Raw genomic sequence first — 14,986 nt, forward strand, 5'->3', positions numbered from 1 at the left:
TAACACTGACAGTCACAACCTTGTCATAACTGCAGACATAACTTGTCATAAGCTGTTATAACAGTCATGACACATTTAGACCGGTTGTGCCATATATTGCGTGTCAGGCCTGTTGTGTCAAACTCACAAAACCTACCACACGAGGCAAAACATTGTCATTTTTTTAAATTGACTATATTAAATTGTAATTGTCTGACATGCAACTACCCTAAAGCTCAGTTGCTGATGACCAGGATGAATGCAGGAGCAGGACAAGACACTCTTTTTGACTGACGTCTGATAGAGGGCATGTACCTGATAGAATCATATATGCCAGATAGGCCTGATGGTCATAAGGCTTCTTGACAGTGTGATAGTGTATTTTCTTAGTCCAAGTCAAGTGACACAAGATGGTCAATATGCTTCACGAAAGTGTCAAAGTTAGTTTCCTACAAGCTGAATTAAAATATAAGAAAAAAAACAAGAATTCATGAAAGGATTTAACAAACTTTCAAATGAAAAGATTCTTGGCAGGGAGAAAACTGATTTGAATGAATGTGGTTTGAAACTTAGGTGTCAGTAAAAGCCACAATACAATGTCACACCAGGTGTAAACATATTGGTCATATGACAAGTTATCAGCTGTTATGACATATGACACCGAGTGTCAAGTAAAGTGTTACCGACCTGCCTAATTCTCACTTGAAACATACTGTTAAATAGAATAATTCACATTATTTTAACATACGACCACAAAGTGATCAGTCTTGCAATTTGTAGTCTGACATTTCCAATTGTCATATGAACACAAAGTAATTTGGATGCAGTGAACTACCCAGCTAGCACATAACGTTCTGAGAACCATGTTTCTTAGCGCTTGGTGAGAACGTGGTTTTTATTTGCACACAACTTTCTGGGAATGGTGCAGGATAGTTGCTTGGCTTTTGAACACTCAGCACATTTAAGGGACTTCACAAAAGAGAACCTAATTACTTTAATAGAACGTTCCCTAAAAGTTCAAACAAGGTCACATTTTAGGTCATGTTCTAGGAACGTTCTCCAACTGGTCTGACATTGGGAATGTTCTCAACTAGTTCAGAGAATCCTGAGAAACAACTGTGTAAATTTCAGAATAATGTTTCCTACAGGTTCTCGTGGTTCTATGTACAGTCCAAGAACATTAAGAAAACTTCCCATAAAATCCACAAGGAAACTTTAGTAACGTTCAGGTGTGTTGGCTGTGCCGACTAATTGGCTACACCTAATCTTAATGTGTGTTTGTTTCCTTTGAAATGGGGTTTGTTTGAATAGACAAATGAACAGCCTCGTATGAGTTTAAAAACAACATGACACACTAGCTCCATTCTGGTTGTGCAGTAGACTAATTCCATGGATAGGAAACAGAAGATAAGTTTGAATCTCACTGACGCCATGTCACAATAAAGAAATGTCTTAGCAAGATTAATGCCTAAGTTAATTCAGTTCCAAGGGTCCCATCTGTGCTTGGAATTAAAAACAGTTAAATCAGCTATGTCTCGCTTCAGTATAGCTTAACGTCTTCCAGTGTGAAGTAATGGGACGGCAAACTAGAGAAGCTTCCCCAACACTGGTGTTTTGGATGCTTTCCAGACAAATCCACAGGAATCTCACATCTGCAGTTCAGTAAATCATCCATTGCCACATGGAGCTCACGGAAGGTTGTGCACAATTTACAATCAACGCAAAAGGATGTCATATTTTTCAACAAAACATTTATTGCTGGCGTGACATGATGCAACCATAGAAAACCAACACCAGAAGAACCTGGTAACAACTGAAATGTACAAAGGGAGTGCAGTACACACACGTGTGGCTGTCTTAATTCCACAGTTCTTCTTTGTGCGTGTTCCCAGTCATACCAGTAGAGGCTCAGTGCAGGTGGAGGTGCTGCTGGAACCAAAGCACCACGTTGAGAAAGCAGTCAGCCTGAGTGTCCACACGAGCCAGAGAGTGGGCGTCCTCCGCAAACCAAAGCAACCTGCAAGGGGGGAAGCACAGTTGTATTTATGAGCGGACAATGTAGGAAAACAAAAACAACAAGTGTCTTATTGGACAAGTTCAGGTAGTTCCGCCCTGTTTCAGGTTGTTTTGCTTCCGTCGGGTACCTAACAAACACGGCCCAGAGTTCACACAGGTCAACGAACCGTCTAATAACATTGGTAAACTAGGACGGCGCTGCATAGCTGCCGTCTTACAGGCTCCTGACCAAATCCTGCTATTTTGTGTGGATTTTTCCTCCACTGAGCTTAAACTTCATTTGTACATAATGTTTCCGCCGTCGTTTCCTGTGACGGAAAACAGCTTCTGGACATCAGAACAGCAATCACTAACCTCGATTCGGATATAGATTCGTACTTCAACGAGTCGGCAGCTCTGGTTGTTGACCCCGGACCTGGCCCTGATCCCCGGGACTCGAAAGTGGAAGCAGCGGGGAAAGAGCGGCGGCGTCATGATTAGGCTCTGATGTCGGCGCGCATCTAGACGGCCATTGACATCTTTTGTTGGCGAACGTACAGAGAACAAACTAGACAAGCTCTGTGGGCGACTATCCTATCAACGGGACCTGAAGAACTGCAATATCCTATATGTCGAGAAGTCTTGGCTGAACAAGGACAATACACCTCACTGGCAAGATCAGAAGGCAGTGTTGGGTAAGCTGAGAGGGGTAGGAGGAGTGTCAACAATAGCTGGTACACATACTCTAATTTTAAGGAAGTCTCAAGTTTTTGGTCACCTGAGATCAAATACCTCAAGATAAGCTGAAGACCATACTATGGTACCAAGAAAGTTCTCATCTACAGTACCAGTCTAAAGTTTGGACACACTCATTCAAGGGTTTCTTTATTTTTACTACATTATAGAATAGTGAAGACGTCAAAACTATGAAATCATATAGTAACCAAAAAAGTGTTAAATCAAAATATATTTTATATTTGAGATTCTTAAGAGTAGCCACCCTTTGCCTAGATGCCAGCTTTACACTCTTGGCATTCTCTCAAGCAGCTTCATGAGGTAGTCACCCGGAATGCATTTCAATTAACAGGTGTGCCTTGTTAAGTTATTTTGGGGAATTTACTTCTTAATGTGTTTGAGCCAAATTCTATAGTCAGTACTGTGGTATTCTATAGTAATCTGTAGTTATTTTCTCATGTGGGCAGGATGATGGATAATATAACAAGCGGTTGTCACCTGACGGGGGAGCCCCTGCTCTTCAGAGAGCGGTACAGCTCCAAACCTTGGTGAGGGGACACTCTCCTGTCTTTACCCCCCAGCATCAGGAGCACTGGGGACTTGATCTGGACACAGAGGAAACCAAATTATATGCTTGTCTCATTGACAGCTTATAAGGGAGCGTGCTTGTACTTGTGTGAATGAACATCAAACCTGAGGTGCGTAGGATATGGGGGATTTCTGGAGCATGGTGGTGAGAGCCTCTGGGGTGGGCAGCTGGTCATAAGAGTACTGCAGCCCCACACAAGAGTAACGCCTAGGAAAGGTAGAGGGAGACAAAGGACAACTATCCATCAACCAACCAATTAATCGCATTGTAAAAATAACCATTTAAAAAAAACTGTTTCCATCCCCCAACTAGTGCACTTTAATTAGTGTTTTACAGTCTCCACTCTCCAGTCCTATACACTGATAGACAGGGACAGAGAGTGTCAAGTCTCACCAGTCCACGATGTCACTGGTTCCCAGTAAGGTGGCAGCGTTGATGACTGGGTTCCTGACTGCACACGCCTTGTAGAAGTCTGGGTACTGGCCAATCAGGTGGCAGGCCAGGAAGCCCCCGTGGGACCCACCCATCACCACCACTTTATCAGGGTCAAGGGTTAAGAGCTTCTCAGCAGTTTGGTCAGCAAGGGCAGTTAGTACAGCCCTCTGGGAATGATAGTTAGGTTGAGGTTAGTTGCTCAAGATGGGTTAGTAGTATCGAGTTCGAATACAAATTAGCAACCTGACTAGCACCGTGGGTTGAGAAACACAGTTGTATTGAAGGCTCTGGCTGTAGATATTTTCAGCTGAGAGCTCACTCAGTACCTGCACATCCTTGACGTCTTGGCTCCCGATGTTACCGGCCAGAGAGAGGATGCTGTCCTGGCCAAAGCCAGTGGAACCCCGGTAATTCACTACAACACAGAGAGCGAAACAATATTCTATCAGTGGATACCAGTGTGTGGGTGTGAGCCAAGGAGGAAGTCCACTATCTTACCCATGAGTACAGCAAAGCCCAGTTTGACCAGGACTGCTGTAGTGACATTCCACTCTGCAAAGAACTGGGAGTGCGGCCCGCCTGGGAAAGAACACAAATAAGCTTCAGTGAGTCCGCCGAGAGCTCTTTCATAGATCAGTTCCCATATACATAAAAGCGTCTCAGAATAAGAATGCCGATCTAGGATCAGTTTTTATACAAATATACAGCGAAGATTTGATCCTAGACCAGCGCTCCTACTACGAGACGCTTTATGAATATGGGCCCAGGATCTAGATTGTCCAGAGGTTTCTCTCACCATGGATAAACACCACCAGAGGGACCTTGGTGCGTGACGGAAGGTGGTTTGACGTAACCAGCAGGGCCCCGAAGTCTAGGCCAGCTGCATAAGAGACACACAACTTAATATGATTTTTTCTCAAGGACATAGTTATGGCAACCAGACAAGTTCTAAACTGCTATTGACTGACTCACAGTACTCGGGGTTCTCCTCCTGGGGCGTAGGGATGATGTCCAGAACATTGACGATGGCGCCACGTAGACACGACTCACCCAGAGGGTCCCAGGACACCTCCTCCTCCCCCCCGGCCAATGGAAGAAAAGCCACTGCCTGCAATTACACAATGCATATATGTTAATGTACTGCAACTGTACATGATGGGATTTGACCAGGTAACCTAAAGGACCACAGTGTGGTATAAGGGGTAACCTAAAGGACCACAGTGTGGTATAGGGGTAACCTAAAGGACCACAGTGTGGTATAGGGGTAACCTCAGTGTTTCCCACAAGCACATGGAGTAGCTAACCAACTATAAAAAAAAGTAACCAGGTGGGATCACCCAGGCGGTTAATCATTTTCTGAGAAACAAGCTCCATTTTGGTGGCCTCTAATACATTCTAATGCCTTGATTCCAGCCGAAAGTCAAATTATTGAATACTTTGAGTTTAGCTCCTAAATTTGATTTTTCTCTGGTATTGTGTTTAAAATTAAAAATGACTGAAATGTATGAATCCAGTGTATCGTTAGTGTTTATTAAATATTGTCTAGGCTTAGATGATCAGGACTAGTTTTTTTAAGTAAGCAAAGAATCCTTTATAAAACATTTATCCAGTCTTCTCTTGAGATTAAATCATTTTACTGCAAGATATGAATTGCCACAATGTTTGTTCTTCAAATGGTATTTTATTAAGATAAGACAAAAAAAACTACCAGTATGCGAAAGATGAAGCCAAATGAACTCCTACCGATGCGATTCGGTAGACTACTGACAAGTCACTCACTTTAACGTCACTGTGTGGCAAGTCCTGATAGAGTTCATATCGAAAATACAAAACGAGATCTTTAGTTTACTTGTCCCGATGCGATACCATGGACGTACAACGTATTTGTAGGATTTATGAAATGGTAAGGATATGAGATTGACTCTTTTTCAGGTTCGACAACTTTTATGAGTCAAGCTTGTTTGTCAATCAAATCACAGTTCTGCCCTACCAAGCAGAGCAGTAAATGCTCATAGAGTGAAACTGAAAAAACAAAAGGACTTGTTTTATTGTCCAGCCAAATTAATTGTAGGCAGATCATTGGAGATGTGGTTGTCTTAGTAAGAGATCATTTTTTATTTACATTGACATGATCTTTGACCCTAGATGGCAGTTACTGCCTTCTTGCTTGATACAGCAAATTAAATGCCTTTCCATGACGATTTTGTTACGTGTTCCCTAGTTGCGCCTTGATTGGCTGTGTTCTGTCACTCACGGGGACATTAGGTCACAGCAAAATCTACAGGTAGAGTTCGAAAACTCAAGCCCCTTGGGTGCTGTCATAGGCTGCATTCCAAACACTTAAAAGACATCCTTTCCCCTCAGCTCTCAAATTAAGTGGACACTTCTGATGACGTATCATGACGAGTACACACTTGCAGAGCAAGGGGCGAGGGAGGAAGGAATGATTTTTAAATGGACCGTCCTTGACCAGAAATTCATCACTCATTTATCCTGCGATGATTGTGTTTTCAGCCACCGGTGGCTTATGGGTGCTTTATATGCCCTACAGTCAATGAGTGCATGTCTATTTATATTAACTATATATTTATTAATATTACGCCAACTGTATGATAGCTAACGTTAGCCTGCCTAGCTGGAACTTAAGGAACATTTTTTAATTCTACAATTTCCAAAAGCTAACCAAACAAAAACATATTTATGAGACGTGTTTGTATTAGCAGCACAATTTCTAACTTATTTACATTCGTTTTTACTTACTGTTGACTCCATATTGACCTTGAGGTTTTACGTTTTGGCTGACTTCTCTTAGCGGATGTACAATAATCGAACTGAATTATGGGGCGTTTCAGGACCCGAAGTGAACATAATTGCACAACTGCAAATTCCATTAAAAACAAACTTCCCTTGCTTGGCTAATCATTTGGACCGACGACAAATATAGCCGCAGGGATTCCCCCAAGGGCATAAGGCGAGGGTAAGTGGATGAGAGAGGCTTTTCTGTTTCAAACACATCCATTGAGTTACATTAGCAGTGCCCATCCAAGAAGGCTCAAGGTCGTTGGCCACAGATATGTGATTTGACGTCATTTTTATCTACCGTAGCTTTGATTGTACTGACCATGTCAACGTCATACATTCAAAATCTTAGCGAGCAGTCATCATGAATTAAGTCGACAATCTACTGGCAAATCGTTGTCATATGAAGAGAAATGACGACAAAACTTATCGGTGCTCGTCGGCCGTTGGACATCAACATTACACACCCAGTTGGAAATCGCTAACTCGCTAATTCAACAATGAGTGATTTGGAAGGAATCAGTGCCTAACTGCAAACGTTGCAAAGCAATTACTAGCCTGCTATTCAGTGGAGTGGGTGTTTAAAAGGATAAACATTGAACACGATGGACCAGAAAAGGTTGAATACATTAGCCGTGCTGTCAATCCAGCATGACTTCTGCAGCATTCAAAACAACTGGAAACTCGGAAATCTCAAGACACATTTATTTAATCTCTAGTGACACCCCATCCCGTGAACGGGACAGTTGTCATCATCTGACACTAATTAGCATAACGCAACAGACATAAATCTTCCTAGAAAATAATCCTAATTCATGAAAATCACAAGTGAAATATTGGAACACAGCTTAACCTTTTGTTAATCACCCTGTCATCTCAGACTTTCAAAATATGCTTTACAGCCAAAGCTAGACAAGCATTTGTGTAAGTTTATCGATAGCATAGCATTATGCCTTGCTAGCAGCAGGCAACCTTGTCACGAAAATCAGAAAAGCAATCAAATTAAATCGTTTACCTTTCATGAACTTCGGATGTTTTCACTCACGAGACTCCCAGGTAGATAGCCAAAGTATATTTTTTCCCAAAATATTATTTTTGTAGGCGAAATAGCTCCGTTTGTTCTTCACGTTTGGCTGAGAAATCGACCGGAAATTGAGGTCACGACAACGCCAAATTAGCTCCATACGCCAAATTAGCTCCATAATATCGACAGAAACATGGCAAACGTTGTTTAGAATCAATCCTCAAGGTGTTTTTCAAATATCTATTCGATAATATATCCACCGGGACAATTGGTTTCTCAGTAGAAGCGATTGGAATAATGGCTACCTCTGTACTTTACGCAAGATTTTCTCTCCAGGAGCATCATGTGACCACTTGCGCAATGTAGCCCCCTACGGGTATTCGTCAACATACCTACGTAAAACTACGTCACAATGCTGTAGACACCTTGGGGAATACGTAGAAGGTGTAAGCTGGTTCATAGCACATTCACAGCTCAATGGGGACTCATTAGCACGCAACGCTTTCAAAACCTGGGGCACTTCCAGATTGGATTTTTCTCAGGCTTTCGCCTGCAACATCAGTTCTGTTATACTCAGACAATATCTTTACAGTTTTGGAAACGTTAGTGTTTTCTATCCAAAGCTGTCAATTATATGCATATTCTAGCATCTTGTCCTGACAAAATACTGCCCCTAGAGTCTCAACAGGTTAAGCAAGTCAGCCATATCAGCTATTATTTTTTAAAGACAGCAAATGTGGCTGAAAGACGGGTTTCACTGCCAGACAAGGCTCCGCTGACAGGCAGGTGTAGTAGTGATAAGGATTCACTCTGGCGCTGAAAAGACAGCTCTATAGCTGGGACAGCTTTATGTAGGTCTTAACCGTTTTGTGGGCACTGTTGGTCACCGTTATAGTGCAATTAAATGTACCGTTTAGTGTTGTGTAGTGGCTTTGCTAACATTCACCGAAAAATAAAAAACTTGGAGGGGGAGTTTGTCCCACCAAGATGTACATGCTAAAATGGCCATGGAGCATAAGAAAATAAATTAATGTGCCAGAAAATAATGTACTAAGTGGATTTCGACTCATTACCACATATGGGACGTGCAAATTGACAGACGATGAAGGAGCATCATGCTCTCTCAGAGGAGCTACAGAAAGATGGGCTCATTGTGATGGCTGGCACAGAATTTATGGAAACCACATGTTTGACTCGGTTCCATTTCAGCCATTACAATGAGCCCATCCTCCTGTAGCTCCTGCCACCATTCTCCTCTGTGGAGGTAGAGAGGCGGGACAGACAGGAGACTGTCAAACCAGCAGCGTCTCCCTGTCGTCGCTCACTGACTGACACGCGGGATAAGATGCATATCATTCATTCATTTTAGTGGGAGAGGGCTCGGTGGACTTTCTTTCCCCCAGACTTGTGAATTGTAAAAAGTAGCATAGTTAATTTAAGTGGAAAAAGTACCCGGGTGAAAATGTGTGTGTAACCGGCTGTATAGCCGACAGCCGGTGCTAATGGAAAATACTGTAACCTGAATGCCCAGACCTCTGTATAGGCGTAACCTGAATGCCCAGACCTCTGTATAGGCGTAACCTGAATGCCCAGACCTCTGTATAGGCGTAACCTGAATGCCCAGACCTCTGTATAGGCGTAACCTGAATGCCCAGACCTCTGTATAGGCGTAACCTGAATGCCCAGACCTCTGTATAGGCGTAACCTGAATGCCCAGACCGTTGTATAGGCGTAACCTGAATGTCCAGAGCGTTGTGTAGTGGTAACCTGAATGACAGGAGCGATATATGAATGACCACAATACTGTATTACCAGGCGTGGGGCCTCGTTCAGATGGGAACAGTGGACCACCATCAGGTTATTCTGGATGGTGAGAAGCTTCCAGCTCCCAAATTTCTCAGCTGAGGGGAGAGAGAAAGATTGAACGGTTTGCTACAGTTCGGACTAGTTTCAGTTTGAGAGGCTCGAGATGAAAACCTAACAGACTAATAATCATATAAAAGGAGAGGAGAGCTTACGGTCAGAGATGCGGGTTACTCTCCTAGTGATCCTGTCCACTACAAAGAGGTCCTGGGAGAGGGGGAGAGATGGGAAAGTGAGATCTTGGAGTACAAAGTTATTTGCGTCCGCTTGTGTGCATGTTTACACTATACCCTCCAGTTCCTCCGGGCGCTACTGAAGACCACTCTCTGGCTGTCTGACGCCCAGCAACGAGGTGGCAGAGCCTCATACAGCCCAGCAAACTCATCTAGGGACAGACAAGGGGGAGGGGGGGGTCACAGGAACGGGAGGGAGAGGGATTGATAGATTGGTCCGGGGAAGGAAATGGGTGAGAAGCAAGAGATGGAAAGTGCAGTAGGAATGAGGTGCCATTCTATGTCAAGTTCAAAATGTTGCATTAAAGTTATTCAATTTCTGTACCTTTCTTTGGCCTATTGACTACGCCCACCAGCAACGAGATATTCCTCATCTCCAGGTCATACTGTGGACAGAGAGAAGGTACAGATATAACAGTATAATAGTGCAGAGTACCACCAGCGAAGCATAAACAGCACTCCCCACTGACCTCCAGACCATCCTTGCTTCTTTCTGATAAGGCGATAACAGTTCCTTCATGAAGGGGCTGGGAGCAGGGGTCTGGAGGTAAGGCTGAGGACTAGGGGCAAGGCTGGGAGCTGGGGTCTGGAGGTAAGGCTGAGGACTAGGGGCAAGGCTGGGAGCAGGGGTCTGGAGGTAACGCTGAGGACTAGGGGCAAGGCTGGGAGCAGGGGTCTGGAGGTAACGCTGAGGACTAGGGGCAAGGCTGGGAGCTGGGGTCTGGAGGTAAGGCTGAGGACTAGGGGCAAGGCTGGGAGCAGGGGTCTGGAGGTAACGCTGAGGACTAGGGGCAAGGCTGGGAGCAGGGGTCTGGAGGTAACGCTGAGGACTAGGGGCAAGGCTGGGAGCAGGGGTTTGGAGGTAACGCTCAGGACTAGGGGCAAGGCTGGGAGCAGGGGTCTGGAGGTAACGCTGAGGACTAGGGGCAAGGCTGGGAGGGGAAGGGTCTGAGAGTTGGGAGGCTGGGGACTTACCTGCTGCATGGTGAGACACTGGCTGTGGGGACCAAACACCTGTCCCTCCAGGTACACCAGGTAGCGTCCATCAGGGCTCAGACGGGGGGACGAGACGGAGCTGGTGTCCCCAGACAGACACTCTGTGTAAGGATAGACAAAGGGTTGGAGGTTTGAGAGGAAAGATTAGCTTTGCTGTTAATTCACTGCGAATTAACAAGTTGTTTACCATGACAATGAACCAATCAAGAACACATAAAATACTCACCACAGTTTCCTTCCAGGTCCAGACAAAACAGAGCTGACCTGAAACCAGATGTTTTCATTTAGTCTTTCTAAAATAACACACAAGGGCATCTCTTGATCAGTCTATTACTCTGGAATATTGATTAGTGAGATGATGTAAACCTAGTAGACTACACAGGCTGCTCCTTACCTCCTATTGGAGCAGAACCTCAGGCCCAGTCTGAAGGGCTCATGCCACCAGCCCACAAAAAACACACACTCGCCATCATTGGCCCAGAGAGCCTGTGTTAACCAGACAGATACTCAGCATGACAACAATTACTGTACATTACATGATATTACATAGACTTACAAGACATGTGACTGGTGATCCTTCCAGTGAAGTTTCAAATACCATATGATGCTCTGCTAATACCTTCATGGGTGTGTGTGTGTGTGTGTGTGTGGCCCTTTTTCCGCTCACCTGGCCTGGGGAAACATGTGAAGGGACACCCTGCAGCACTGTTACCGTGCCCTTGGCCACGTCGGCCACACACAGCACTGGGACACTTTTACTGGTCAAGCCTTCCCCCCAGTCCTCCCAGTACATACTCCTGTCCTGATGCACAACAGGGGAAAAGGGTGTTGAAGCCATGAAAATAAAATAAACACTGGATCATGTTTACGCAACATAGCAGCCATCCTAAGAGTACTTCCAGAACCACCCGAATGTCACAGACTGCATCCAACTGAATGTATGGCTAAACATACAAAGACAATGAATAGAGGAGTGACCAGGGTGTTTCGGATACCTTCTCAGAAGGGCTTCCCAAGGGTCTTGCTGTTGACTCTCCAGCTGATGGGCTGGGGGCTGAAGTGTATGACTCTCCTATAGACCTTTTCCCCTCAGCTACATACAACAGCCTGCTCTCACATGTAGACCAGGCCAGGCAGCCAAACTGAGCTGCACATAAACAGACGGCGAACAAGAGACAAAGACAGACCGACATGGAGAGAGTGACTGGCTGAAGAATTCAAGCAAATGGACCCGATTAGGTCCACAGTGGAAAACGTCTAGCATCAGACAGAATACTCAGAGCACCATAGGCATTAAAACCACCCAAGAAAAGGCCTTTACCATCCTCATACACTCTCCCATGTTTGTTGAGAGCTGTGAGATGGATGATCTTTTTTAAGCTGCTGTTGCTCCACACCTGAAAATGAACAGACCCTATAAAAGTTCAAGCAAACCAGTATGCACCGTATCCAGATGGGTGAAGGAATTTAGCCAAATGATGACCGACACAGCCAGACCCCTCCATCCTTACCTCTAGGAACTGTTGTCCAGCAAACTGACCGCTGGTTTCCCTGACAACCGCCTTCAGATCTCCAGACAGGGAATAGGAACTCAGCAATCTATTTGAGCAGAAAGGAAGAAAGCATGGAAAATGGCAGCTTAGTGAAGGACCTATCGTACCTTTAAATAAATACCTACACAAATCTCACACACATTACGTCATCAACACCAGACACTGGGATGGAGAATGAGTGGTGGAGGAGTGTTAATCTGCCCGTCTGTCTACTTACTCGCCATGTAAAAGGCTGCAGGGGCTTGGTGGTTGGATGTCTATGTCGGTCTCTTTACTGTAGTTTTGAATCAGTGTCCACTGCTGGGCATAGTGCAGTCTGGCTCCCCGGAAGGTCTCACTCTGACTCCACTCTGATAGGTGTAGGCAAAGGAGAGGTTAATAACTATGTTTTTTTATTTTTTTTATAAATACATTTAAAAAAGTAATTCAAACTATTTTTTCCAACCAAGCAAACATAATAGCATACCTGCAGTCAAAAAAAATAAAATAACACACTTCCAGGTTTATGGCACAGACACAAATGTGAGTCCTCTATGTAACTCTAAGGTAGCAGCAGAGACCTAAGAGGAAGCGAGAAACCCCACACCCTAATTGTTTCTGGTTACATTACAGTCAGTCATTGTTAATAAGAATTTGTTCTTCACTGACTTGCCTGGTTAAATAAAAGGTTCAATTTTTTTTAAAATACGCCCTTTCAGTTTGTTAACCAACTCAGAAGCAGAAGTAAATTGACGACTTCAAAATGGTGATGGCCTCAGGCGCTACCGGTGGGCACAGACACCATAGTGGGACAGTTACGTTGCGATCTCTATTGTGTGTGTGTGTGTGTGCGCGCAGTGTCTCACCTGCAATTAAAGTGAAACTCGTGCCGTTTAATAGTGCCATGTAGTCATTCGCCGTCACGAAGGCAGAAATAGGGGTGGGATACCCACTATATTCACGGTACAAAGTGCTGATAGCATCGGGTTCCATTCGTGCCTAGGTGCAGTAGCGTTAGTTAGACATGCAGCTGTCAACTGTTTTTGGGAACACTTTTACAGTGCATTAGCTAGCTAACTAATCACTTCCATCGATTACAGGTGATATTAAAGCCATGTGACTGCATGCATTCAACAAACATTATGTATCAGCTTCATTTTAAAGGCTAGAGAGACGAATGTTAAAATAAACATAGACGGAACACAAATGTCAATGTTGAGCTAAAGTGGTACTTGTAAAATAAGTAATAATAACAATAGTTGTCTTTTACCAGGAACTCCATGTCGACACGACGGCCGATACCATTTCATACAGGGGCTGATGGAAGAGACCAAACGCAAGGTGGCGGCAGCAGCAGCAACACATTTGTAGGATTTCACAAAGGAAGTGATTAATGGCGCCTTGGGATTTCACCCCAACTCTGACGTCACCCCAACTCTGGTCCAAAGAATCCCAGATAACACTAACCATAAAAATAAAAACAATCTCCTGCCCCATCCAATCCCACAGTGATACATAAACTCAGCAAAAAAAAGAAACGTCCCTTTTTCAGAACCCTGTCTTTCAAAGATAATTCGTAAAAAAACAAATAACTTTACAGATCTTCACAGATCTTCATTGTAAAGGGTTTATACACTGTTTCCCATGCTTGTTCAATGAACCATAAACAATTAATGAACATGCACCTGTGGAACGGTTAAGACACTAACAGCTTACAGATGGTAGGTAATTAAGGTCACAGTTATGAAAACTTAGGACACTAAAGAGGCTTGTCTACTGACTCTGGAAAAACACCAAAAGAAAGATGCCCAGGGTCCCTGCTCATCTGCGTGAACGTGCCTTAGGCATGCTGCAAGGAGGCCTGTGGACTGCAGATGTGGCCAGGGCAATAAATTCCAATGTCCGTACTGTGAGACGCCTAAGACAGCGCTACAGGGAGACCAGACGGACAGCTAATCGTCCTCGCAGTGGCAGACCACATGTAACAACACCTGCATAGGATCGGTACATCCGAACATCACACCTGCGGGACAGGTACAGGATGGCAACAACTGCCCGAGTTACACCAGGAACGCACAATCCCTCCATCAGTGCTCAGACTGTCCGCAATAGGCTGAGAGAGGCTGGACTGAGGACTTGTAGGAAGGAAGGTCCTCACCAGACATCACCTGCAACAACGTCGCCTATGGGCACAAACCCACCGTCGCTAGACCAGACAGGACTGGCAAAAAGTGCTCTCACACGAGTCACGGTTTTCTATCACCAGGCAGGGGTAATGTTTCCATACCCTACATTACTCATCTCATATGTATATGTATCTTTATGTAATACATGTATCACTAGCCACTTTAAACTATGCCACTTTGTTTACATACCCTACATTACTCAACTCATATGTATATACTGTACTCGATACCATCTACTGCATCTTGCCTATGCCGTTCTGTACCATCACTCATGTACATATTCTTTATCCCTTTACACTTGTGTGTATAAGGTAGTAGTTTTGGAATTGTTAGGTTAGATTACTCGTTGGTTATTACTGCATTGTCGGAACTAGAAGCACAAGCATTTCACTACACTCGCATTAACATCTGCTAACCATGTGTATGTGACAAATAAATATGATTTGGTTGGATTTGCGTTTATCTTCGAAGGAATGATCATTACACTGAGGCCTGTACTCTGGACCGGGATTGATTTGGAGGTGGAGGGTCCGTCATGGTCTGGGGCGGTGTGTCACAGCATCATCGGACTGAGCTTGTCATCATTGCAGGCAATCTCAACGCCATGCGTTACAGGGAAG

General features: G+C 44.3%; 1 protein-coding gene across 1 annotated transcript; it reads right to left on the bottom strand.

Moving 5' to 3' along the window:
* Positions 1 to 1,710: 1,710 nt before the first annotated feature.
* Positions 1,711 to 13,611, bottom strand: zgc:136971 (S9 family peptidase). Its single transcript, XM_024375267.2, has 22 exons — positions 13,451 to 13,611; positions 13,047 to 13,179; positions 12,419 to 12,551; positions 12,160 to 12,247; positions 11,970 to 12,045; positions 11,644 to 11,795; positions 11,316 to 11,450; positions 11,043 to 11,134; positions 10,875 to 10,912; positions 10,628 to 10,749; positions 9,978 to 10,038; positions 9,710 to 9,804; positions 9,575 to 9,626; positions 9,369 to 9,457; positions 4,706 to 4,841; positions 4,530 to 4,613; positions 4,232 to 4,312; positions 4,060 to 4,148; positions 3,692 to 3,900; positions 3,403 to 3,505; positions 3,208 to 3,314; positions 1,711 to 1,996 (listed from the first exon to the last, which is right to left on the bottom strand). Exons 1-22 carry the CDS (start codon positions 13,460 to 13,462, stop codon positions 1,888 to 1,890), a joined length of 2,196 nt encoding a protein of 731 aa, XP_024231035.1. The 5' UTR covers positions 13,463 to 13,611; the 3' UTR covers positions 1,711 to 1,887.
* Between the last annotated feature and the right edge of the window lie 1,375 nt (positions 13,612 to 14,986).

The sequence above is a fragment of the Oncorhynchus tshawytscha genome, linkage group LG16 (genome assembly GCF_018296145.1).
Source record: "Oncorhynchus tshawytscha isolate Ot180627B linkage group LG16, Otsh_v2.0, whole genome shotgun sequence".
Classification (NCBI taxonomy): domain Eukaryota; kingdom Metazoa; phylum Chordata; class Actinopteri; order Salmoniformes; family Salmonidae; genus Oncorhynchus; species Oncorhynchus tshawytscha.